This window comes from Chinchilla lanigera, unplaced genomic scaffold (genome assembly GCF_000276665.1).
Source record: "Chinchilla lanigera isolate Chin_1 unplaced genomic scaffold, ChiLan1.0 scaffold00100, whole genome shotgun sequence".
Taxonomy (NCBI): Eukaryota; Metazoa; Chordata; class Mammalia; order Rodentia; family Chinchillidae; genus Chinchilla; species Chinchilla lanigera.
The window spans coordinates 510,621-537,194 of NW_004955501.1; the positions used below are offsets into that span (position 1 = coordinate 510,621).

The 26,574-nt window shown below is 37.5% G+C and overlaps 1 protein-coding gene across 10 annotated transcripts in view; it reads left to right on the forward strand.

The window, feature by feature from the left end:
- Positions 1 to 22,484, forward strand: part of Cep70 (centrosomal protein 70kDa) — a 54,185-nt gene extending 31,701 nt beyond the window's left edge. For all 10 annotated transcript variants that reach the window (XM_013505738.1, XM_013505739.1, XM_013505740.1 and 7 more), the window contains 8 exons: positions 1,127 to 1,201; positions 3,531 to 3,636; positions 10,866 to 11,036; positions 18,196 to 18,342; positions 18,429 to 18,597; positions 18,785 to 18,899; positions 19,972 to 20,051; positions 21,776 to 22,484. In XM_013505738.1, coding sequence (XP_013361192.1) covers positions 1,127 to 1,201; positions 3,531 to 3,636; positions 10,866 to 11,036; positions 18,196 to 18,342; positions 18,429 to 18,597; positions 18,785 to 18,899; positions 19,972 to 20,051; positions 21,776 to 21,837 — 925 coding nt within the window. In that variant the 3' untranslated portion in view covers positions 21,838 to 22,484. The remainder of the gene's footprint in view (positions 1 to 1,126; positions 1,202 to 3,530; positions 3,637 to 10,865; positions 11,037 to 18,195; positions 18,343 to 18,428; positions 18,598 to 18,784; positions 18,900 to 19,971; positions 20,052 to 21,775) is intronic.
- The last annotated feature ends 4,090 nt before the right edge of the window (positions 22,485 to 26,574 follow it).

A 26,574-nucleotide genomic window follows, 5' to 3' on the forward strand; every position in this document is an offset into this window, starting at 1 on the left:
AAAAAAAAAAAAAAAAAAAAAAATTTGAAACTGTAAATCGAAAAATTATAGTTGTGTCTGTTATGAGGTATAAAGCAGTGTGATTTATCAATGCAGTGTGGAATAATTAAGTGAATTAACATAACCACCACCTCAAATACATAGGTAAAAAACATTTTAAAATTTACTCTAAGTGATTTTGAAATAATTGGTTATTTACTGTGTTAGATTCAATATTATACCCATGAGTTTCTCTTTCCCAAAATAATTTAGGATGTCTTGTAATTTCTTCTTATCCCTGTGTTGTGGGAGGACAAGAAAAGAAAGTAATGTTCATAACACAGCAAAAGGCTGTTTGCAGAAAAGGTGCAAAAGGATAACATCACGTTGACAGGATTAGTAAGGAAGGATTGTTATCAGGACTTTTTATTCATTCAGTACTTGCTCGGTACCTGTTATAAGTTAGCCAGTGTCCCCAGCTGTAGAATAAAACAATGACTGAAACAAATCTCTTCTCATAAAGCTTATACTTTGTTTTTAGCTAAGCTGGGGATTAAACCCAGGACCTTGTGTGTACCCGGTAAGTGCTGTGCCACTGAGGTACATTTCCTACCCCTAAAGGTTGCACATTAATGGAAAAGGGCCATTAACAGTTGATAACATAAGCCATTTATATAAAGTCTGAAAGCCTGCCCTACATAAGATGTAAGTTTATGATTACACAAATATATAGTAAAAAATAAGAACATGTTTAGGAATAATGCAGTGAAAAGGGTAGCGGCTACCTAGAAAGGAGAAGAATGACACTGAGGGACACATAGAATTTTAAGTAAGTGTATGTTTTAATTAAAGATTTGAAACACATCTGTCATTGTTCAAATTTTATAAAGCTAGGTGGTAGATATACCAGGATTTATTATAATACACTATTATTTGTATATTTGAAATATTTCACTGTAAAATCAAATATTACCAAAAAAGAAAAAAAGGTCGAATGAGGAATTATGCAAAAACAGAAATCCGAGTGGCCAGTAAGTACCTCATTAGCAGTCATGAGATATTTTAAGAATGTTATTCTTATTTGTGTCCTGTAGCAAGTGCTTAAATAGTTAAATTGAATGCATTCAACATGTTTTATTTTCTACAGGCCCACACAACATGAATTAAGACTTTATAAACAACAAGTGAAGAAACTGGAGAAAGCCCTCAAGAAAAACATAAAGTAACTATATTTTACTAAAGTTACAGCTTCTTTTAGGGTTTGGTGTTTTATGGTTTGTTTTTACTTACCTGTCAGCTTACCTCATGCTAACTTAGAGTACCTGGAGCTTGGAATTACAGCCTGATGGGGGAAATGACCTTAAAAGGGGACATTTCTGGTTGCCCAGTTTTAAAGCAATATCCAGTATTTGGCTGTATGTTCATCTTAAGTGCAAAGAAAGAAAAGGTAGTTTTCTGATGTAATAAGGGAAAAGGAAAAAGATTTTAAATAGAAAATTCTTGGGAAGTAATGAAAGAATTACAAGAGAATCGATGAAATTACAAATGACAAATTCCCAGCTTTTCTTGTTGGTAGTCATGATCTGAAGATTTTAAAGTAAGTCTTGTCACTTATTTCCAGAAGGCATGTGAGCTGTGCTTATCCACCGCTTTTACCCTCCCTGGCTTTGAAAAGCAAGCCCTCAAAGGTGTTTCAAAAAGTTGATCTCTAATAGTAGTAGTGTTTCCTAAAGATTATGGATGTTTACACTTTGATTGAAGGGAATGAGACTTCAGTAATTTGAGGACATTGGGATGAAATATTTTGAAAACCCTTATGAGCTAAACGTATGTATTAAAGATGTTAAAAATTTGTATCAGTAGGTATTGATTCGATTTTCATTGAGAGCTATATTTCCTCCTTCCTGTGGCAACATGTATATCACAGTGAAAGGCGAATATGAGCATCCAGGAATTATCTATGCAGTTAAATTAATACAGTTGGGAAGGAAAAATAAAACAGATAGGTTGGGAAAGGATGCATTCATTACTCAGTGAATACTTTTTGCCTTTCTATTATTGTTGATATCTTGGGTACATACAGTATATCCTGCTATCTGCTTCGCATTCTAGACTGGTGTTGCAAAAGTAAACCAAATAGAAAAGATCCCAGCCTTCATGGAGATGTCACAAAGAAAAAAGGTTAGAAAAAAATAAATAAGACAATTTCAGTATAAGTACTAAATGTAAAACAGTGGGAAAGCTGCAACTGTATGAGTTTGGACAAGAGGTAGTAGTGAATATGGTCAATGGTGGTAATGGCAGAGGTGCCTGGAAGTGGTAGAAATTGGTAGTATTGGAGGTAGGACTGATAGTGCTTTGTGATGGATTGGCTATAGGGAATTGAGGGGATGGGGAAGAAACAAAAGTCTCCTTTAAGTTTCAGGCCTGAATAGGTAGTCCCCCATGCTATTAACTGAGATGGGGGCATTGGAAGAGATATAACTGGATGTAGGAAGGTAAAAAGTCAGAGGAAGAGAAAACTTACTGACTCCAAGCCAGTGTGTTAGTGAAAATATACAAACACATGCATGTATCCCCTTATAGGTACATAGAAATACACAGTCAGTCCTCAGTATTCACAGAGTCTGTATGCATAAATTTTCCCATCTGCTAAAACTTTTTATAACTCCCAAGTCCATCATTATAGAACTTTCATAATCACTCATGGGCAGGCTCAGCATGGCAAAATTTGAGTCATCCAACACACACATTTTTAACGGTTGAACAAGTTGATGGCTTACCCTCTTTTATTTGAACATTCATATTGTAAAGAAGTGTCCTTCTCACTATTTGGTGCCACTTTCTTTCTGCATTTTTATGCTTTTTGTTGGTGTTTTCTTTAAAATGGCCACCAAGCACAGTATTGAAGTGCTGTCTAGTATTCTTTTCTGTACACAAATAGACTATAATGTGCCTTATAGAAAACAAACTTACAGATAAGCTTTGTTCAAGGCATGAGTTAGGGAGTACTGCCAGCCAAGAATTTAATATTAGTGAATCAACATTCTCTTTAGTAAGGTGTCTTTAAATACAGACACTCATTAAATAATATATATAGATCAGTTAAAGAAAATGTGAGCAGAGCCTTGCAGGAACCCAATTCTGTATCTCCCCTAGGAACAGTGGTTTAGTATTTGATAATTCAGTATTCATGATGACTTTATAGACCTTACATACTATAAATAATTTGTTGTTTATTTGGGTTCTGGTGTTTAAAATGATTTATTATTAATGTATTTTCCTTTAAAATTATGATTCACAACAGATTCTTGGTCAGTTTTCAGGGATTTCTTCTCATTTGTGTTCTGTTCAGAGGACCTTATTATTTTCCAGTGTCAATATGACATAAATTTTTGTTTATGCACACATGCATGTATGCTTATGTGCATACACATATAAATAAAATGCCATAAGACTTTTAGAAGGCCAGCTGGATCATTGACTTAGTTTGTCATCTTAGTCTAGTGCCTAGGAAAGCACTTTGTATTTTTTTTTTTTTTCTCCTATAGATTACAGGAACTTATCAGTCATACAAAAACTGAGGACACAGACAAAAAAGATGAACCCAGCAAAGAAAACCATCAACAGGCTCTAGTTGACCAGAGATACTTTCAGGTACTGAACAGCTGAAAAAACAGTTGTATTTGTACTGGACCTTGGTTTGGGTTACAGTGTGATTAATTATCACTTAAGGAATACTTGCACAGTTGTCCCTTGGTATATGTGGGAGATTGGTTTCATGATGCCTGTGGATACCAAAATCTGCAGATGCTCAAATAAATATACATAAAATAGCACCTCTACATTATTTATACCAAATACAATGTAAATGCTATACAAAGAGCAGTTATATTGTATTACCTAGATAATAATGGCAAGAAAAACTCTGTTAAGATTTTAAAAGATAATTCTCCCCCCAAAGCCATTTTCCTTTTGTTTTTGTTGTTGCTATTTCATAAGTAAATCTATTTTCTTAGGGTCCTTTTATAGTTTTGCTTTTGTTTAAATATTTAACCCATGTGAAATTTAATTTTCTATGTGGTATCATGCAGGGAAACTAATCTTACTTGTTTATACATTATTTATTGAATAGATGAGCAATTAAGTCCTGTAGTTTGACTGAACCAGACACGTACTCATGTTTTATTGAGCCTACCTAGGCTTTTAAATTTTGAACTAGGACAGTGGACCAGGTGGTCTGCAATCTGCTGCCATCACAGTTCGTGGGTGAGCCCCAAGAGAGCCAGGTATATTCCATCAACTTCCTGGGGACACTAGACCAGGCGGTCCATGATCTGCAGGCAGCATGGTTCATATCTGGGCCCTGCGCATACCCTGAGCTGCCGGGGAACACTAGAGCAGGTGACCCGTGATCCTGCTACCGTTGAGTCCGCGTCTGGGCCCTGGGTGCACCCTGAGCTGCCTGGGGACACTGGACCAGGCGGCCTGTGATCACACCACCATTGCAGTCTGCATGTAGGTCCTGTGTGCTCCTTCAGCTGCCTGGGGACACTGGACCAGGTACTTCACAATCCACTGCCATCACATCTGAGGCCTTGGTTACACTCCACCAACTGACTGGTGACGCTGGACTGATCAGCCGGTCTCTGCAGCCACTGAGGGGCAAGTCAGACCGCTAAGAAAACTAGGGATGCTAGGGACCTTTGGTGAGCTGCCAGGGAAGAGTGAGACTGGGCGCTGTGCATCTGGCATCAAAAATGATAAGATGAAGGACCAAAATGCAATCTTGGAGCTTCACCCCACTCAAAAAGAGTCCAGGAGACATCAACATAGGAGAGCTTGGTAATCATACACTTGAAATAGCTGAGATGATTGCAACTGAAGTAAAGAACCAACTCTATCAGGCCATAGAAGAAATCAGATCAGAAATAATCTCTCAGGTAAGAAATGAAATGACAGCAATCATGAAAGAATTGCTCAGCACATCTAAAGAAGACATATATAGAACAATAGATGAGCATAGGAAAGTGCTGGAAACATTAAATAAACAGTATAGGAAAGAACTAGAATGCATGAAATAGATTCAAAGAGATATCCAGGAAATCAAAGCTTCCATTGAAAGGTGGCAAAACCGCTTGAATGAAGCCAAGGGTAGAACTTCAGATCTTGAAGACAGCATGGGAGCTAACAATCCTGAAAGGAAGGATCTCCTAAAATTAATGAGGAACTAGTAAATATCAATTCAACAGCTGTAAGATGATGCAAAGAGAAATAATGTTAGATAAATAAGTGTCAACAAAACAGCAGGAGGCAACAAAAATGACCTAAAAAGAATATTTGCAGAAGTAATAGCAGAAAACTTCCCAAGCATGGAAAAAAGAATCTGACATACAGGTGAGGCATCAGAACTCCAACTACTCATAACCAAAATAAAACTACACCCAGACATATCATAATCAAGATCCCAGAAATCCAGCAAAAGAACAGAATATTAAAAGCCATTAGAGAAAAGAAACAGATCACCTGTAAAGGAAAGTGCATCAGAATCATGGCAGATTTCTCAACACAAACCATCCAGTTGAGAAGATCTTGGAGTGAAGTATTCCAGGTCCTGAGACAAAACAGTTTCCAACCCAGATTGATGTATCCTGCAAAACTATCCTTCAGATTTAATGGAGAAATAAAATATTTTCACAACTGAAGAACTTCATGAGCACCAAACCAATCCTACCAAAAGTACTAAAAGATAATCTAGAAAGAAATAAAAATGACTACATTTTCAAGAACAACAGTAGAAAGGAACCACCAAGCACAGCAAACAATTAAACAGAAAACATAGGAAACCAACAGCAAGTAAATGATATGACAAAGATAAGCCAACACATATCAGTTATAATCATTAATGTAAATGGCCTCAATTCACCAATCAAAAGAAGCAGACTGGCAGATTGGATCAAGAAGCAAAATCCAACAATATGCTGTATACAAGAAACACATTTAACTCAAAAGGAAATTCAGAGACTGAAAGTCAAAGGATGGAAAACAATTCTCCATGCAGCAGGAACCCAGAAGAAAACGGGTAGCTATTCTGTTTGCAGACAATGTGAACTTCAAGCTAAGAACAATCAAAAGAGATAAAGAAGGTCACTACAGACTTGTTAGGGAAAAACTGCAAGAGGAAGACATAACAATCATAAATATGTATGTACCAAATATGGGAGCACCCAACTATATATTCAAATCTTAATAGACATGAAAAACCAAACAACTAATAACACTATTGTAATAGGGGAGCTAAGCACCCCATTAACACAAAGAGACAGGTCATATACATAAAAAATCAGCAAAGAAATAACAGATCTGAACCAAATCTGCAAACAAATGGATTTAGTAGATGTTTACAGAGTGTCCCACCTCACATCATCAGAATACACTTTCTTCTCAGCTGCACATGGCTGATTTCTAAAATAGACCACGTTCCAGCCTATAGAGCATGCTTCACTAAATGCAAAAGAATTGAAATTATCCCATGCATATTATCCGACCATAGTGCATTGAAGTTGGAAATTAATGACAAAAGGAACCACAAAAACTCCATAAATACATGGAAATTAAAGAAGAACCTCCTGAACAACCAATGGGTCACAGATGAAATTAAAGAAGAAATTAAACAGTATGTACAAACAAATGAAAATGTAAATACAACTTACTAGAATCTGTGGGATGCACTGAAATCAGTTCTCAGAGGGAAATTTATAGCGGTAAACTCACACATCAGGAAAACAGAAAGAGAACAAATAAATAGCCTAATGCTGCACCTCAAGAAGTACAAGTCAAGCCCAAAGCCCAAAGAAGGGAGGAAATTATAAAGATCAGAGCAGAAATTAATGCAATTGAGATGAAGAAAACACTACAAAAAATTAATCAAAGAGTTAGTTCTTTGAAAGAAGAAATAAAATTGATAAACCCGTGGCCAACCTTATCAAAAAAAAAAAGAAAAGAAAAAACTGATTCATGCAATAAGGAATGAAAAGGGTGAAATCACTACAGATCCTATTCAAATTCAAAAGATCATCAATCTACTTGAATCTGCTTTCAATCTACTTCAAAAATCTTTACTCCCATAGAATAGAAAACTTAGAAGAAATGGACAGATTCCTAGATACTTATGAATTACCAAAGTTGAATCAAGATATAAAATCCTGAATAATCCAATATCAATTAATGAGATTGAAAACATGATTAAAAACTTACCAACAAAGAAAAGCCCAGGCCCCAATGGATTCACAGTGCAATTCTACAAGAAATTCAGAGAAGATTTAATACCAATATTCCTCAAAATCTTCCATGAAACTGAAAAGGAAGCAATTCTCCCTAACTCATTTCTGGAGGCAAGTATTATACTGATGCCAAAACCAGAGAAAGACCTATCCAGGAAAGAGAACTACAGACCAGTCTCCCTAGTGAACACAGATGCAAAGATGCTCAGTAAAATACTAGCAAACAGAATTCAGCAAATCATCAAGAAAATCATATACCATGACCAAGAGGGATTCATCCCAGGGATGTAGGGATGGTTCAATGTAGGCAAATCAACAAATGTAATACACCATATCAATAGAGCCAAAGACAAAAACCACAATGATCATCTCAATAGATGCAGAAAAGGCTTTTGACAAAGTCCAACACTCATTCATGTTAAAAACCCTGCAGAAAATAGGAACAGATGGTCTTTACCTCAATCTTATCAAAGTCATCTATGACAAACCAACAGCTAGTATCATACTAAACGGACAAAAACTAAAAGCTTTCACTTTAAAGTCAGGAACAAGACAAGGGTGTCTACTGTCACCACTCCTATTCAATATAGTTCTGGAAGCATTAGACCAATTAGACAAGACAGAGAAATAAACAGAATAAAGATAGGAAAGGAAGAAGTGAAATTATCATTCACAGATGACATGATACTGTACATGGAAGACCCCAAAAACTCCACCAAAAGACTCCTAAAATTGATAAACAAATTCAGTAGTGTAGCTAGACACAAAATCAACACTCAAAAATCAATAGCATTCCTATACACAAACAGCAAACATGCTGAGAGAGAAATTAAGGAAACCACACCTTTCACCATAGCGTCCAAAAAATTGAAATATTTAGGAATCAGTCTAACAAAAGAAGTAAAAGATCTATACAGTGAAAACTACAGTGCTCTGAAAAAAGAGAACAAAGAGGATTTCAGAAAATGGGATATTCCTTGTTCATGGATAGGAAGAACCAACATTGTGAAAATGGCCATACTCCCAGAATTATTGTACACAATCAGTGCAATTCCAATTAAAATACCATTAGCATACCTCACAAATCTAGAGAAGGCATTCCTAAAATTCATCTGGAAACAGAAGAGACCCAGAATAGCAAAAGCAATCCTAGGCAACAAGACAAGTCAGGTGGCAGAGAGTTCATGAACAAAAACCAACTGCACGGGAAATACTTCAAAGAACAACTAGGATCTCATCTTATTGAAAAGTTTTTGCACATCTAAAGAAATCACCAGCAGAATAAAAAGAAAACCTACAAATTGGGAAAAATTTTAGTCAGCTGTGCCTCAGACAAAGGACTTCTATCTAGAACATAAAAAGAATTAAAAAACATCAGCTCCCCCCCATTCAAAGACCCAGTCTAAAAATGGGCATCTGAAATGAATACATGCTTCTCAGATAAAGAAATACAAATGGCAAATAAATACATGAAAAAATGTTCAACATTATTGGTCAATCGAGAAATGCAAATTAAAACAACACTGAGATTCCGTCTTACCCCAGAAAGAATGACTGTCATCAAGAAATCAACCAATAACAAATGCTGGAGGAGCTGTGAGGAAAAAGGTACCCTTCTCCACTGTTGGTAGGAGTGTAGACTGGTGAAACTAGTGTGGAAATCAGTTTGGAGATTCCTAAGTAAACTAGGATTAGAGATTCCTTTCAACCCAGCTATTTTGCTTCTGGGTATTTTTCTAGAAGAACTGAAAGCATCATATGACAGCGATATATGTGCACCCATGTTTATAGCAGCACAATTTGTAATAGCTAAATTGTGGAAGCACCCTAAATGCCCATCAACTGAGGAATAGATAAAAAAAGTTGTGATATTTTTATATAATAGAATGTTACTCAGCTATAATGAAAGATAAACTTGAGGCTTTATAGATAAATAGTGACAACTATAGACCATACTTATAAGTGAAATAAATCAGTCCACTGTCACCACTCCTATTGAACATATGTAAAAACCATATTGTCTTGCTAGTGTAAGAACCTGAAAGAGTGAATAAAATCTAAAAGTACAATAGATATTTTGAAAGGAAAAAAAATTGCTCAAAGAAAGGAACTGGGATGAGGGAAAAGAGAAAAGAAAAAGGGAAAAATATGTATGTGGGTATACACAGGATAGCTAAGATAGTTGTACTACTGATTTCTGTTATTTTATTGAAAGGAACAGTTAATGTTTAATTGTTTGATCAACCTCATATGCCTGTATTTGTTTATCTGAATAACCAGTTTGAACATACCAATATGTAATACAGTGATCATTGTTAATTTCCTATCACCTTGTCTAAAAATAAGTATTGCTTGCATTGTTTTTGTGTTGTTTTGTGAATCTCTATTAATATGTTTTCATTCTTTTAGCTTTAAAATAAAAAATAAATTTTGAACTAATTGGCAATATTTTAAAAATCAATATGTGAATAAAATCTAAATATTTCTATATTTAGAAATAGAAATTCTAGGGGGCTGGGGATTTAGCTCAGCGGCAAAAGCGCCTGCCTGGCAAGCGCAAGGTCGTGAGTTCGGTTCCTGGTACCGGAGAAAAACCAAAAAAAAAAAAAAAAAAAAAAAAACAAAAACGAAATAGAAATTCTAGAAATAAAATTCTAGAATAGAAATTCTAGAAATAGAAATAAAGAATTCTAGAATTCTAGAATAGAAATTCTAGAAATAGAAATAAATCTGAATTAATATGTGAATAAAATTAAATCCTTCTGGATGAACAATTTTCATGTAAAGCAATTTCAATTTAAGTATAAGAAGTAAAATATTAAAACATACCCTTCTACACTAAAAAAAACCTACTTGTAAATAAATATCCAAAGTCATATTGTCAAAAGACGTGTTTGTATAGCTTTCTATGGGAAGAAAAGAACAGCAGTATTATTTTGTGTTAGTTCTGTCTATTCTTTTAAAAACACTCTTGTTGGTGAGTCTGTCTGATGAATGTCTAACATTTTCTTGGGTCAGCTGATCATCATTTACGGTCAGTTTGATCACTTCTAACCCAGGTGTGACTTCCCTTTAGAATGTGTGAGACTTTATTAGTAATTGTCTTTACCTTAAACTTCAGCTAAAGTTATGGAACAATGGAAAAGCCCTTTCTAATATCCTTTAGCTTAAATATGAGGGACAGAAACAGGGAAATGCAGAGAATGTAGCTAAGGATGTCTGGGGTGGTTACTAGTCTCCATGTGGTCATTCATGACTGTTTATCAGGTCAAATTCATTTTAGTTTTTCTGTGAAGTTTTTGGTTGTTGTTAGAACTTACACATTTAACCATGTTAATGAAACTACTGTGTTGCCAGTAGAGTGCAAGTGTCAATTTCATTAACACATTCACAGTTCATAAATCTCATGTCCCATTGCCAAGCAGCTTTGAACCATGTGGGGGGGGGTACAAGCCAGCAGGAACATGTCGAAGAGCTTCTTAATATCCGAACTTGCTAGCTCTGAAAATGATGTTATGTTGACATATAAAGCACTACTTTAATGTATATCACTTTATAGAGCTGGGATAAATATTTTAACTAAAAATATTACGTTTTTTAAAGGTGCTATGTAGTATCAATTCAATTATTCAAAATCCAAGAGCTCCAGCAATAATTTATAAACAGAGCAAAGAAGGACCCCAACATTTTAACAAAGACTTTGTTCAGGATTGTGGATTTGAACACCTTGTTCCTATAATAGAAATGTGGGCAGATGAACTGACATCCCTGAAGGTAAGATTTTGAATATTCTTTATGTACTTTGAAAATCTACTCCCTTCTCTCAGAGATAAGTTTTTATTTGTCTCTTCTCTAAAGTAAGTAATAGTCAACTAGCATCCAACCCTACTATTAATTGCTCTGTCTATCGATGGGAGACTAAAATGTGTTCACTTATTGATGGGGGTAGTGGTGCATGCCTGTAATCCCAGCCCAGAGGCTGAAGCAGGAGGACCACAAGTTTGAGCCCAGTCTGGGCGACTTTAGTGAGACTCTGTCTCAAAAGAAGGCTGGGAATGTAGCTTAGTGCAAAGGCCCTGGGTTCAGACTTCAGTATTGTACACAAAAATACTTATTTTATAGTTTGAGGTTTTTCCAGTTTTTTGATAACTTCATTGCAAGTGAGTTGTTTTAAAGTCAGTATTTAATTTGTCATTTAAAGTTTATACTTTTTTTTAGTAATTAGCACTACCTCAATAAAGATATAATTCAATAGCAGTATTTGTCAAAAGAAATCTTATGTCAAGTATAAATGATGCAGATGATCTATGCTAAGAATGTATAAGCTTAGCTAGGGGTGGTGGCAGGTACATGCCTATAATCCCAACTACTCGGGAGATTGAGATAGGAGAATCAAGAATTTGAGGTCAGAATTTGAGGCAACTTGTCAAGACCCTATCTCAAAATATCTAAAATAAAAGCGCTGTTAGGGCAGCCCAGCTAGCTCATTTGGTAGAGCATGAGCCTCTTTAAAAAGCTGTTGATATAGCTGAGAGGTAGAGCACTTGGCCTAGCATGCATGAGCCCCTGAGTTTGATATCCAGTTCGGGTGGGGTGGGCTTATAAGCTCTATGAGAACAGAAAATATTGTCTTATTTGTTCTGATATGTTCTAAGGATTCGCATGATATATATAATTAATATTTGACAAAAGAATGAGGCAAAAGTGTGTATTCTAAGACAAAATACTAACTTTTGAAGGAGGTACAATACTAAATTTTTAAACATGTAGTAACACATCACTATACAACTAACAAAAGAATATTCACAACCTAATTTCTATTTCCCTTTTTATACAGGGCCTACACAATACACATTCATAAACATTTTGATTGACAGTGCTGGGTTAATACATCTATTTTAAGACTTGAGTCCCTCCAGTTGGTATCTCAAAAGGTGGTGAAGTAGTTACTCATTGTGTAAGCCATTCATTGTGTAAGCCACAATGAAATAGTTATTCATTGTGTAAACCATTTAATCAGAATTCTCACAGTAGGTTGTGGCAATACAGACACCACCTTTTTCCTGCTCAAAAGAGATGCAGTGGAAAAAGCCTTAGCCTTTCTAAGAGAAGAGAAAAGTCTAGAGAAGAAAAGAGGCAAAAGGAGGAGTCAGGGCTGTGGCTATAGCTCAGCAGCACAGCACCTCCCTAACAAGTAAAAGGTCATGTGTTTGATACCCGTTACCCCCCACCCCCGCCAAAAGGATAGTAGATATTTATTACTTAATGCTCAAGGCATTGTAAGAAGTTATAAAAGGTGAACACAGGATTCAGAATGATTAGGGACAAAATATGGTCAAAAATATGAAATAAAATGTAACCATTCATAATACCATTAGAAGAAATCAGCATCATAAAGACAGTTGCCCCCCAAAAAATAAATAAATAAAGACAGTCTCCCATGATGAAGTACAAGTGAATGATGGAAGTAAAGTGTACTGTAGAGTCTGGAGGAGGAGATCACTCTGATCATATCTCCCAGGAAAGGCTTTGCAGTGCTAGTAGTGGTGGTGAGTTCTCGCTGTTAGTTTTCTGAGTAGAAGGTAAGGAATTTCATAATTAAAATATTCTTAGGACATCTAATATTAATTAAAATATTCTAACCAGTTGGTTAGAATTAGTTTCCTCTGCGATTGTAGCAACTCATAGATTTTAGACAGTCCTTCTGATATTTATACTACACATTTAGGATTCAAATTGAGGAATACCTTAAGATTCTTTTAGGCCTCATACATCTTTATAAGGTAGCAGCCTCTCAGTTTGTGATAGCCATCTTCCCAAATTGGTTATTTTCCCCCTATAGGTTTGATTTGGCTTCAAAGATAAGGATGAGTTTGAGAGCAGAATGGATAAACAAGATGGGAATATTTATGTATTGTGGAAAAAAATATGTATATATGTATATATGCACACACAATGTATTTTATTTTTAGTTGGCACGTGTGAGTACAGGGTGCCATTTCAGTGTATGAATACAGTGTGTAATGATCAAATCAGGGTGATTGGCATATCCATCACCTCAAACATCATTACTCTGTATTGGGAACATTCAAAATCCCCTCTACTAACCAGTTGTTGTCAACTTTAGTTGTCCTGCTGTGTTGCAGAACACTCGAAGTTATTCCTCCTGTCCAGCTGCACCCCTATACCTGTTCACCATCCTGTCTATACCTTTTGCCCACACCCTTGCCAGGCTGTGATAACCACTATCCTTTTATTTGGGTTTTTAATTTTGCTTTTTACATCCAAGATAGGGGGCTTTTTTTTTTTTTTTTTTTATTAGTACATGTTTGCAGTACATAATGATTGCATTCATTGCAGGGAGTTGGTACAATTACATAACACATCTTAATTCTTTTTACTTCCTCTTCGCCTTCTCCCTTCCCCAAGATCAGCATTTTAGTTTCTATCTATAAATAAGAGCATGTGGTTTATTCTGCGTCTGGCTTGTCTCACTTACAGTGCCTTCTAGTTCCGTCTATGTTGCTGCACATGACAGAATTTGCTTTTTTTGTGGCTGAGTAATATCCCATTGTATGCACCATATTTTCTGCATTAATCCATTCATCTGTTGTTAGAAACCTAGGTTGATTCCATATCTTGGCAGTTGTGAATAGTGCCTCAGTAACCATGTGAGTGCTGGTATCTGTTTGATATATTAATTTCATTTCCTTGGGATATGTGCTCAGTAGTGGGATTGCTGGATTATGTGACGATTCTCTTTCCAGTTTTTTAAAGAACCTCCTTACTGTTTTCCATAATAGCTATAGTAATTTGCATTCTCACCAGCAGTGCATGAGTTACCATGTCTTTTTTTAAAGTTCTATTGGTACATTTTAGATATACATAATGATAACATTCATGATAGGAAATTTGTACCTGTAGATGACATATCTTGCCTGCTGCTTCTGTCCTGTTCTCTTCCCCTCCCTTCAACCCCTCTTCCCCTCCTTATTTACAAAAGTTTTGTTTCCATCTTTTTCCTTCTATTTTCTTATTTTCTTGTTCCTTCTTTTTCCTTCCCTGCTCCCCACCCCCCTTGTTCCCCTTCTCATTTGAACATTTTCTTCCCATTTCCCAATATTTTTTGTTGTTGTTGTTTTTCTGGTACCAGGAATCAAACTCACAACCTTGTGCTTGCCAGGCAAGCTCTGTGCCACTGAGCTAAACCCCCAGCCCCCATTTCCCAATATTTATAATTCATTTTGGTCCTTATTTCCATTTTTAGTTTCTTACACCGGAGAAACAATGCTGTATTTAAACATGTGTGTCTGATTTATTTTACTTAAGAGTATGGTCTCAAGGTACATCCATTTAGCCAGAAATGTCTCAAGCTTATCTTTGTTTGTGGTAGAGTAATACTCCATTGTACAGAAGAAAAAAAAAAAAAAAAAACCATCATCTTTATCCACTCATCAGTTCATAATATCATTAGAAGAAATCAGCATCATAAAGACAGTTGGGCATTTGGACTGGGTTTCAACATTTAGCTATTATATACTATGCTGCTGTAAATAGTGGGTGTGCATATATTGCTGTGGTATGATACTTGGAATGCTTTGGGGAAGATAACAAGAAGGGGAATAGTTGGGTTTTAATTTTTTGAGGGATCTCCACACTGATTTGCCTCTGGTTACACCAGTCTACACTCTCACCAACAGCAGAAAAGGGTTGCTTTCTCCCCACAGCCCATAGCCATTCTTTCCGGGGTGAGATGGAATCTCAGTGTTTTAATTTGCATCTCCCAAAGAGTGATGCTGAACATTTTTCCATATATTTACTTCTGTCTCTACTTCATCTGAGCTGTGTCTATTCATTTCAGATACTCATTTTTTGATGGGGTCTTTAAATTTGTGAAATATGATTTTTGTGAGTACTTTATATATGCTGAATATTAGTCCTTTGTCTGAGGAACAGCCGGCAAAAATATTTGCCCACACTAGCTTGTGTCTCCTCATTCTGTTGGTGGTTTCTTTTGCTGTACAAAAGGGTTTTTTTCTTTTTGTTTTTGTTTTTTGTCTTTTTGAGACAGGGTCTCGCCATGTAGTTCAGGCTGGCCTTGAGCTCACTTTGTAGCCCAGGCTGGTCTCGAACTCACACCGGTCCTCCTGCCTCAGCCTCCCGAGTGCTGGGATTACAGGTGTGCACCATGACGCCCACCCACAGAAGTTTTTTAATAAGATGAAATCCCAATTGTTGATTCTTTGTGATATTTTCTGTGTGATTGGGGTTTTGTTCATAAAGTCTTTGTCTACACTGATGTCTTCAAGAGTTCTACCTATTCTATCTTTTAGCAGATTATTTCTGTTTTCATAGTTAGATCTTTGATCCATTTCAATTTTAGTTTAGTGCAAATTGATAGATATGGGTCTAGTTTTAATCTTCAGTGTGTGGAAAGCCAGTTTTCCCAGCACCATTTATTAAAGAGCCTATCTTTCTTCCAGTGAAGGTGTTTGGCCCCTTTGTCAAAGATAAGGTGGTTGAGTATGTTTGGAGTTGTTTCTGCGTTTTCTTATCTGTTCTAGTGATCCTCAGGTCTTTTTTTTGCCAGTACCATGCTATTTTTATCACAGTAGCTTTATAGTATAATTTCAAGTCAGGGATTGTGATGCCACCTGCCTTGCCTTGGTTGCCCAGAATTTGTAAGAAGGCCCTTTTTATTGTATTGGTTCTTACTACCCAAGAACAAGGGATATCTTTCCATTTTCTGGTATGTTCTCTGAGGTGTCCTCCAGGTGTAGCTCACTTTTGGGTTTTGAGTCTGTTGCAAGATCCTACCTCTTTGCTGGGCATGGCGGTGCACACCTGTAATCCCAGCACTCAGGAGGCTGAGGCAGGAGGATCATTGAGAATTCAAGACCAGACTGGGCTGCAAAGTGAGCTCAAGGCCAGCCTGAGCTGCATACTGAGACCCTGTCTCAAAAAGACAAAAAAAAAATCCTACCTCTTCAATTTATTTGGGATGAGAATTTGCTGCCTATTTGGCCTAGCCCCTGGTTCTTTGGCACTGGCCTATAGTTTATGACCCTCAGGTAATCTCAGTCTTGGAGTACCAGAAAGAAAAACTGCTTATAACAATTACGTCACCTTGGCAAACATAGCACCTTCATAAGTTGCATCAAACACAACCTAGAAAATGACAAACGTTGGTAACTGTTAATTTGTTACCTTTAAGCACATGGATTAGATTTGTGGTTATATAAGAAAATCTAAGACAAACCAGAAAACTGTATATAGTAAATATGCCCTCAATATGATTTTACCCCCAGGGGAGAAAATTTAAATGAGGTTATAGGTTTAAAAAATAGAGAAAGAGGAAGAGATTAGAAGCAAGGCTGGAGGACAAAGGAAGATCATGCAAACTTTGTGGAACTGATGAAGAAGACAGGGACAGAAAAAAGAAAGAAATAAAAAGAACAAAACAACAACAATCCAGAAATAATGTTCACCTCAAAAACAAGAATAAATAAGAAAAAAAAAAAGAAGCAAAAAGAAAATGTCCACTTCAAGACATGTCCCTGCTGTCCATGGTAGAAAGAAGAGGCAGACAGAGCCCAGGTCTGTGTTGATTCATCCCAGCAGGCCAGTGGTAGATTCAAGGCAGGGTAATGAATAATCCCAGCAAGCCTGCACCTTTAGTTCCACTGAAGTTCAGGTTGGTTTCTAAGTGGGGGCTGGAACCTGATTGGTTCAGCCTGCAACACTCTGTGTGTCTCCTGCCACCTTGAGCTGGGCTCCTTGATCTTCTGATGACTTGAACTTGGTTCAGACTCAGCCTGACACTGGGAGCTGCTAGATGGAGCCAACCTTCAGTGGCTCTGAGTTCAGAGCTCAGTTGGTCCCTCGCTACAATGGCTACTGGCCTATCACACTCTCCTCGGGGACATCTGAACTCGAATAATCACTAACCACTGCAGCCCACTGCATCTGTGTGTTTCTCTGTGGAGGCCTCTGGTGTCACCAGTAGTCACCTTGCATCTGCAGGTTCAAGCTGCCCCTCCCTTGCAGCAAATGAGGGCTCAAGGAGGAAATGCCACTTGCCACCTTTTTCTTTAAGATCTCTCTCTTCACTCTCCCCATGGGCTTCAATTCCCATTTCAGTTCCTTGCTGGCTCTTGTGGACCCACTTACCCCTTGTTTTCCGTCTCGAGTTGTTATACTCCAATGTATGGACACTGAATCTCAGGCTGTTTCTCTGCTGTCACTACTCCCATCTTCACAGACGATCCTGTCTCTCTCTCTCTTTCTCTCCTTTTTTTTGGGGGGGGGGGCAATAGGGTCTTGCTATACAGTTCAGGTTGGCCTTGAACTCACCATGTAGTCCAGGCTGGCTGTGAACCTGTGGTGATCCTCCTGCTTCAGCCTCCCAAGTGCTGGGATAACAGGTGTGTGCCACCACCCCTGGCTGAGCTTTACCTTATCTTAAAGGAGTATTATGGGGCCATAAAAAGGAAGCAAATTCTAATCCATACCACAACATGGGTGAATGTTATGAGGACATTATGCTAAGTGAAAGAAGTTAGTCATCAAAAGACAAATACTGTATGATTTCATTTACACGAACCAGTATAGTAGTCAGAATCACAGACGAAAGAATGGTTGCTAAGAGAGGGTGAAATGAGTAACTTAAGGGTCAGCAAGTTTCCATCTTACAAGACAGAGATGGGGAACGGGGTAGTGATGATATTTGAACAAAATGATGAATCTTTGATAACGCAGAACTTATACTTAAAAAGGCTAAAACTGTAAACTTTGTGTATATTTTACCACAATAAGAAGAAAATTGAGAGAGAACATATCCAAGAGCAAGAAGAAGTGGGCAGGTAAGCTGGAAAAGGCTGAAACTATTTGTTAAAATAGTAGCAGCATCCAGTTTTTTTGTTTTGTTTTAAAGGATTTGTATAAGTCGTTGAAAGTACTATCTTCAGAACTGGTGCCTTGGCATTACTTAAAGAAACAGGATGAAAATGAAGGTATCAGAGTTGAAAATCTGTTGTTTATGGTGGATACCATGTTGGAAGAAGTTGAAAATAAGGAAAAGGTAATACTAATACTACATATTCACACTTAAAATTTTTTATGAACTGTTTGAGATTATTTTGAGAACTTTTTGCTTCTTTTAAACAGAACAGCAACACGCCAGACTTTCAAACTTTGCAAGCCATTGTCTCTCACTTCCAAAAGTTATTTGATGTGCCTTCCTTAAATGGAGTCTTCCCCCGAATGAATGAGGTTTATACTAGGCTTGGAGAAATGAGCAATGCTGTGAGGAACCTCCAAGAACTCTTAGAATTAGGTAATGAGCTTACGTTATCTTTGGCTCCCATTTAGGAAGTATTCCTTATAAATTACAAAAAATAGGTAAAAATTTTCAAAGTAAAAAAAAAAAAAAATCAAGGATAACTGAAGCATAAAATGTTTGATGGGTGCAGTGATTTTGGAAATTGCCTTTTAAAGTGTCCTATTTTATTTCTCTTTTGCAGATAGTTCATCCTCATTGTGTATGCTGGTGAGCACAGTTGGAAAATTGTGTAGGCTGATTAATGAGGATGTGAATGAGCAGGTTAAGCAAGTATTAGGACCAGAAGACCTCCAAAGGTATCTCTTTAAAAAATAATCATTTGCAGTGTTTGGAGTGGTATAATTAAAGATATTCAAACCTTCATGTTATTTACCTTCCCTGTTTGGAACAGCACTTTTAAAATAACCTGACACCCTAAGATAATCTCACATCCTTAGAAATAGAGAAAATGCCAAGTACCCAAGATAAAGTAGATTGTAGGGCCTGTAAGTTTTCGTAGCACGAATTAGATACTCTTCAACATACTCCTGTTCTCAAGGAAAACTACATATGGTGAAAATCAAACCTTTTAAACTACTTTGTGGGAGTTCTGATTATATTAAGAAGTCCTATTTTAGGACACGTCATAGACCACTGAATAATTACTAACAGTATACATAATATTTAATTAGAAGATGAATTTTAATGGTTTTTTAAAAGATTAGGCATCACTAACATAAGATCCAAGGTTTTCACAAATAATATTGAGGGGGGGTGGGTGTAGCTCCGTTATTGAATTTGTGCTTAGCATACATGAGACCCTGAGTTCAATCCTCAGTGCTGCCCCCCCAATTAAGACATTGTTAGCTGTACATAAAGAAACTTTTCCCAGCTCTCACCCCCAATTTTATACTGGAATATATAGGAAAGGAAAGTATATTCTGCTCATCTTCCCAGGAAGAACGCTTATATAATCTGGCATGTGAGTGTTTGGTACTCGATGCTGTTAAAAGGAACATACATTCCCACCATTGGTCTTTTTTCCTCTTCCAGTCGTTTTACTGACTATTAATGCTTTTTCTTCATTTTTAGTAGGAGTTTGGATATAAAGGTCTATGTATGGTTCACTAAGAAGTCTCAAACTAAATGGAAAGTTTGTCATGAATGTTACATAAATTTAACAAACATTTATGCTAATAATAAGATGCTTTTTTTAAAAAGTGATATTAGGTGAACAAAGAATTCAAACAACTGTAGTAAGTGATCATTAAGTGTATATTTAAATTAGTAGGATAGTTTCTTTCTACTTTGAAGATATTACTTGTGTCCAATCAAGTGCAAGGAACCCTAAGTTAGAAATTTGGAATAAACTGTGCATTTTTTAAACAGCATTATCAACAGACTGGAAGAACATGAGGAATTTTTCCCAGCATTTCAGGCATTTACTAATGATCTGCTTCAGATCTTAGGTAAGATCTCTGTTATTGGTAGTTAAATTTGACTCTTAAGATGTCAGTGAGTTTGGGAGGAGAGTGTTCTTTAATCAGCTGGATTAGTGGTTTTTACCTTGAGTGCCTGGTAGGTGTGTGGAACCCACTGATACTGTAGTTATCAAACACACTCCTAGCTTGCAGTTAGAGTTGTTTGGGATCAGTCCACAGAGCAGAGAAGCAGTGAGCCCGTAAGGAGATAGGGATGGCTCATCTACGTAGTTCAGGCTGTCCTTGACCTCACTGTATCCAGGCTGGCTTCGAACCTGTGGCGATCCTCCTGCCTCAGCCTTCCAAGTGCTGGGATTGCATGTGTATCCCACTATGCTTGGCCGTCTGTCATAGTCTAATAAGAAAACTTGGGGGAGGGGTGTTTTTTCTTAGTAATGGGAATTGAACCCAGGGCCTTCACACTGAGGTATATTTCCACACCTTTTCTGTATGTTTTATTTATTTAGGCACAGGTAGGTCCTTAAGTTCCCCAGACTGGACTTAAACTTGGAATCTTTTGGCTCAGCCTCGCAGAGTGCAGGGATTACAGGCAATGAGTAGATTCAAACTTGGTAAGATTAGTAAATGAAGGAACTGTCTGCCAGGAACATGTACAGTAGTGAATATGACAGAGGCTTTATGGGTTTTTTTTAATGGGCTGTGAAAGCAATGGAGACAGTGAGTGTCCCTTAAGTGTGCTAATATACAAGAAAAGGCCCTAGCAAGTCAAAGCATAACTTGAAGGGTAGATTTAAGCATGAAATTTGTATAAGTGTGCTGCCTAAAGTCCTGAAGAGCTTGGCTTCACAGAATGATTCTACTTATATTAGAATGGCCACCAACTTAATAGTGATGTACTAGTCACTAATAAATACCATCTTGCACATGAATAAACTCTAGGTGTAGGCCAGGGAGATGATAGTTCAGTACACAGCACCTTCCTGGCAAGAGCAAGTTCTGAGTTCCATTCCTGGTACCAAAAAAAAAAAAAAAAAAATAGGTATGCTTCCTACTCTTACTTTAGATCCTTTACAGAAACTCCCTCTCAGATGTAAACACTTAATCTGGTTCACATAAGATCATCTGCTTCAGAAAGCCAAGTTTCTTGGCAGATGAATTCTGCATTCTGGTCAGAGTTCAAATTATGGCTTAAGGGGCTGGGGATATAGCTCAGCGGCACAGCGCCTGCCTGGCAAGCGCAAGGTCGTGAGTTCGATTCCGGTACTGGAGAAAAACCAACAACAACCAAAAAAAACAGATTATGGGCTTAAATATTACGTTTAGCATTGGAAAGTTAGCTGTTTGGCAGAATGTTATTGTAATTTAGTGCAGAGTGGTGTACTGAATACCAGGTAAAGAGACTTTCTTCAATAGATTTTTAAGAATTTGTTTTTCTTAAAAAGTTGTATGACTGGCTGAGAAAATTCTCCTGTCAGCCAGTGTTCTTCTCTGTGAGGTGCATTTCTGTAAGTCGTTTCCCATTTAGTGAGAAGACAGGTGTGATTTCAGAATGAGGTGGGGGTGGGGAGCCAAGGAGTCACTTATCTTATACCTTCCACAGTGAGCCAGGTTCGCTGTTGTGTAAGTGGGTCTAGACAAGTATTCTGACTCTTAAGTCAGAAACTTGAACAACTGATGGATGTTCTCATTTCCTCTCACTTTATCACTAGAAAAAGTTTCTCTTCCTTATTATTCTTATTTTTCCATTACAGAAATTGATGACTTGGATGCCATTGTACCTGCAGTAAAGAAATTAAAAGTACTTTCATACTGAAACAAATCAAATCACTTTAGTGTGTAAATTGCATTTTTGCCATTCTAAGTATTCTGTAGGATTGGTCTTATTTTGAGACAAAGGGTATAAAATATATTTGCTTTCAGAATTCATCCTCTTAGTGTTGGGTGATTCTCCTTGTAATTTTTTTTTATTAACTTTAATCTTACAAAAAGTAGCTGCTAAGTTATTAAAATAGTAAGTTAACTCCAGATCCCTTGATCATTTTTTAAGCAATTCTTGAGTGCTTAGAATTTAGGGTAGAGTTTGTGAGTAAAAGACCCAGAGAGAGAGTATGTAAATAATAGAAAAGTTGTGTTTAAGTTCAGGGTTTGCTCACCTTCTGGTCAGGGCAAAAGGATTGCCAGGTCTAGTCAATAGTAAGCTACTGCTTTCCTGGCAAGGATTAACTGATATTCTGTTAAGGCATCTCTCGTGGCAATTGTCTTTTCAGAGCAGGAAGGAGAAAGGGAAAAAAGAAAAAAAATTGTATCTTTGTGTTAGGGTAGGAAGTGAATCATGGGGTAAAATAGATGAGTAGAAGGATGTTTGTCTTTTTTAAAGTCTTTTTAGCAATCTTGATGTAATGTGCTTTTTATAAGGCGATACAATTTCAAATAAAAGTTTTGTAAAAAAACATTTCCAAACCTAAGTGTCCTTAGTGACTTATTTATATTATTTACAAATAGTGAGTTGTACGCCTCCTAGACTGAGCTTTCCTTGGGCAACTGGTTTTATCCTGTGTGCATTTTACAGAGCACCATCCTGCCAAGCATGGCGGCGCACGCCTGTCATCCCAGTACTCGGGAGGCTAAGGCAGGATGGCCACTGTGAGTCTGAGGGCAGCCTGGGCTACGTAGAGAGAACCAGTCTCTAAAAAAAAAAAGACAAATAAAAAAGAGTACCATCCTTAGAGCTTTTCACTTCTTCTCTAAATGGACCAGGGTTCTGCATCATATTTATGAGTACAAACTACGTCCAGCTACCCTCATCCTCTTTTTTATAAGTGACAGGCCTAGGAAGATTTCTCAGTTCCTCTTGCCAGTTGGCACATAGGATACTATAGAGCATTTCCAGGAAGCAAGGTACAGTGAAAAATTGTTTTGGTTACTTTTTTTGTTTCTGAGACAAAACACCTGATGCCCAAAATTGAGAGAAGAAAGGTTTATTTAGCTCACATTTGTAGAGGCTTTAGTCCATAATCTACTGGCTCCAAGGCAGGGTGGCACCTGGCAGAGGGGCAGCAGTTCATGGCAGTAGAAGACAGCAAAGCAACAAGAGCAAAAGAGGCAAAAAAGAGTGAAAAGGGGGCGCGAGCCTCTTTCCCTCCCTTATGTTGTGTGCAGGCCACTGCCCAGGGCAGGTGCAGCTCTCACACCCATTATCCCAGCATCGGGGCGTGGATCAGTCACACACTCCAGAAGCCTGCCCCGTGACTGCACGAGGCTTTGAGGACATCTGGACACAAACCATAACAAGAATAAACGTCAGCAGACTGGCATCCCCACCCTTGGTGGTACAACCTTAGGCTTAGGGAGATACAATATCCTGGATTCCTTCTAAATTAAAATCGTTTTGTTAGCCTACAGTTACATTTCTAAACACTCGCCCACCAGTTGTAAAGAACATGTCTTGAGGATTGAGTAGAAATAGTATTTGAATATTTGATTGTATAAATACTCTGACAGTAATCGCAAGACATTGTTATGAAAGTTTGAATATTGGAAAGAAATATGTTCAAAATACTATTTTCATCTAAATTTTGTCAGCTAGTTCATGAGCCTGTGATTAACTCTTAGCTAACATAGCAGTTTGCAAACACTTCTGCAGAGGCCAGTGAGTGTCTGGGAGGTACCTGAAGGACCACTGGGAAGTACAGTGACCCTAACAGCAATAGCTTTAGGCTGTCCCTATCAGATCTGCTCTGAACCAACTTCTTTTGAAATTATAAATAAAAGTACTACAATTATTACTTAGCAATATTTAAATGAAAATACTTAAAATGTTAGAAAATTGATTTAACAATTTTATTGAGGTATAATTGCTATGTAAACTACACACTTGAAATACACAGTCCGGTAAGTTCAGATACAGATAGACAGATAAAAAGAATCAGAAACCATTACCACAAATTAGAAGATACAGAATACCCATCATTCCAGAAGTTTTCTTACTGCCTTTGCTAATCCTATCTTCTCCCATCCCTAGATGACATTTTATCTGCTTTCCATCATTACAGATTGCTATATTTTGTATGTCGTAGGGTTTAATTTAAATGGAATCATACGTTCTGTTCTGGTTTGGCATTCTTTCAGAATTCTTTTTTTCAGAAATTGAGATTTTTACATGTTGCATGTGTTAATAGTTCATTTATTACTGTCTTATTTTGTTGTATGAATAGCCCATAATTTGTTTACTCCTTCAGTCTATGAACACTCATTCATATGAACATATCCAGTGTCTTAGACTGTTTCACAAGTTTTGTCTGGTTTTGGGTTTCTTGTTGTATGTTATTTGGTTGTTACAGGCAGAAGGGTAAATTTGGTGTTTGTTGCTCCCTTCTGGCAAGAATACAGAAGTTTAGAAGTATGGGGAAGAGGCAGTGGTTTGAGACAGGGTATCACTGTGTAGCTCAGCTCGGCCTGCAACTCTCAGTCCTGCTGCCTGAGCCTCCTGAGTGCTGGGGTTACCGGCATGCACCACCATGCCCCTCTAGAATTAGGATTTGAAGTCTAAAAAGATAGAGTTTCTTGGATTGTTTCTACAATTTAAGATTTCACTTTATGTACTTGTTTATTTTGGTGCCAGGAATTAAAGCTAGGACTTTACACATGATAAACACCCGCCAAAGCAATATGGGCTCATAGATGGGGCTTTTTGGAGGTGGCTGGATCTAGGGTGTGTGAATGCGGATTAAGAGGGTGTAAATATGGATGAAGAGTGTTGATAACTAAATCAGTCCACTGATTGGTTTAGTGTAGTTCTGGGTGTGGGTTGTACCAACCAATAGGCTTGTAGCCTGGATGGAATATAAAGGGAAAGATGGAAGACAGACCTGCTCCCATGGGCTGTTTCTCTTCTGCTGTGCCACCCTGCCTGGGAGCCAGCCAATGGACTGAAACTTCTGAGCGAGCTACAATAAACCTTTCCTCCCAGCGAGGGGGAAAGTGACTTAAGAGATTGCCCAACCTGGTTTTTTTGGTTTTTTTTTTTTGTTGTTGTTGTTGTTGTTGTTGTCGTTGTTGTCTTTTTGAGACAGGGTCTCACTGTGCAGTTCAGGCTGGCCTTGAGCTCACTTTGTAGCCCAGGCTGATCTGGAACTCACAGTGATCCTCCTGCCTCAGCCTCCTGAGTGCTGGGATTACAGGCATGTACCACCTCTCCCAGCTTGGTTTTTTGTTTTGATCTAATTTTATTGCCTTATATTTTGAGAATGCAGTCTTTTTGGTATTAGTCTTTAGAATCTGTTGAGAATTTGTGGCTTTAGATGAATTTTTATACATGTTCTGTATGTTCTTAAGTCTATTTTCAGTATACGTTGTGCTATTGTGTTATTTAAATCTACGTTTATAATTTGTGCTTGATTTGTCAGTTTCGAGGAAATACTGACATAAAATTTCAAAATGTTTTACTGTGAGCCTCATTTTCTAAGTACATAAATTCATAGTTGATGTATTTTTCTGGTCTCTCTTGCTGTACATCACTGACTGCAGCCTCCAAAACAGTGAGCCAGAATGAACTTCTGGTTACACACTGATTATCTCAGGTGTTTGTTACAGTAGTGGAAAGCTGACTAACAGACTCGTCTCTGTTTCTGAATGAGCAAGACGTGCTTGCCAGTATATTTTGCAGGAGTCTGCATCCCTTAGAACACTTCTGCCTTCATAGTACCTTTCCTTTCTTGTGCAAATCTTAGTCATTTATTGGTTTGATGCTCCAGTGTTTTATATTTCACTATTTTTACCTTCAAGCTCCCATTCATGTCAGCTGTCTGCTGCAGTGCTTTCCTGTGTGCCCTGGATGCAAGTAGCAAGGGTCAGTGTTGTGGCTGACTCGTGTTCTCTTAGGGCTCCAGGCTCTAAAAGTATTCTAGTGTTGGTGGTTTCTGCTTCAGGTTGATGGTAGGTAACTTCAGACCCTGCGCTCCTGTAGGGCAGTTCAGCTGATTGCTTTTACCCGCTCCTGCCAACCTGTTCTTGTCTTCATTGCCAGGCAGGGTATTTTCTGTTGAGACAAACTTCTGAGGTGCCTTTCTTCCCGTCTGGTGTATACTAAAATTCTCGTTCCCTTTAACACTTTAACTTCTCATTTCACTCTCAAAATGTTCTGGTTTTCCTCTGTTAACCATTACTAGGAACTTTACCTGCATTACTTTTTTCTTCTGGGGGGCACCGTGGGCGATTTAACTTGTCTGTCACCTTGATCAGTAGTTACTTTAGGGTTGCTAATTTTAGGAGCTAATTTTTACAGTAAATTTCCTTATACTTCTTTTACTTTCCCATTTTTATTTTATTTTATTTTGTCTTCTTGAGACAGGGTCTCGCTATGCAGTTCAGGCTGGCCTTGAGCTCACTTTGTTGCCCAGACTGGTCTTGGACTTGCAATGATCCTGCCTCAGCCTCCCGGGTGCTGGGATTACTGGTGTGTGCCACCACGTCCAGCTGTACTTTACCATTTTTGAGGCACCTTTCTATTTAGAAAGCAGTTACAGTGTTGTCATGAAGTAGACGGGATAAG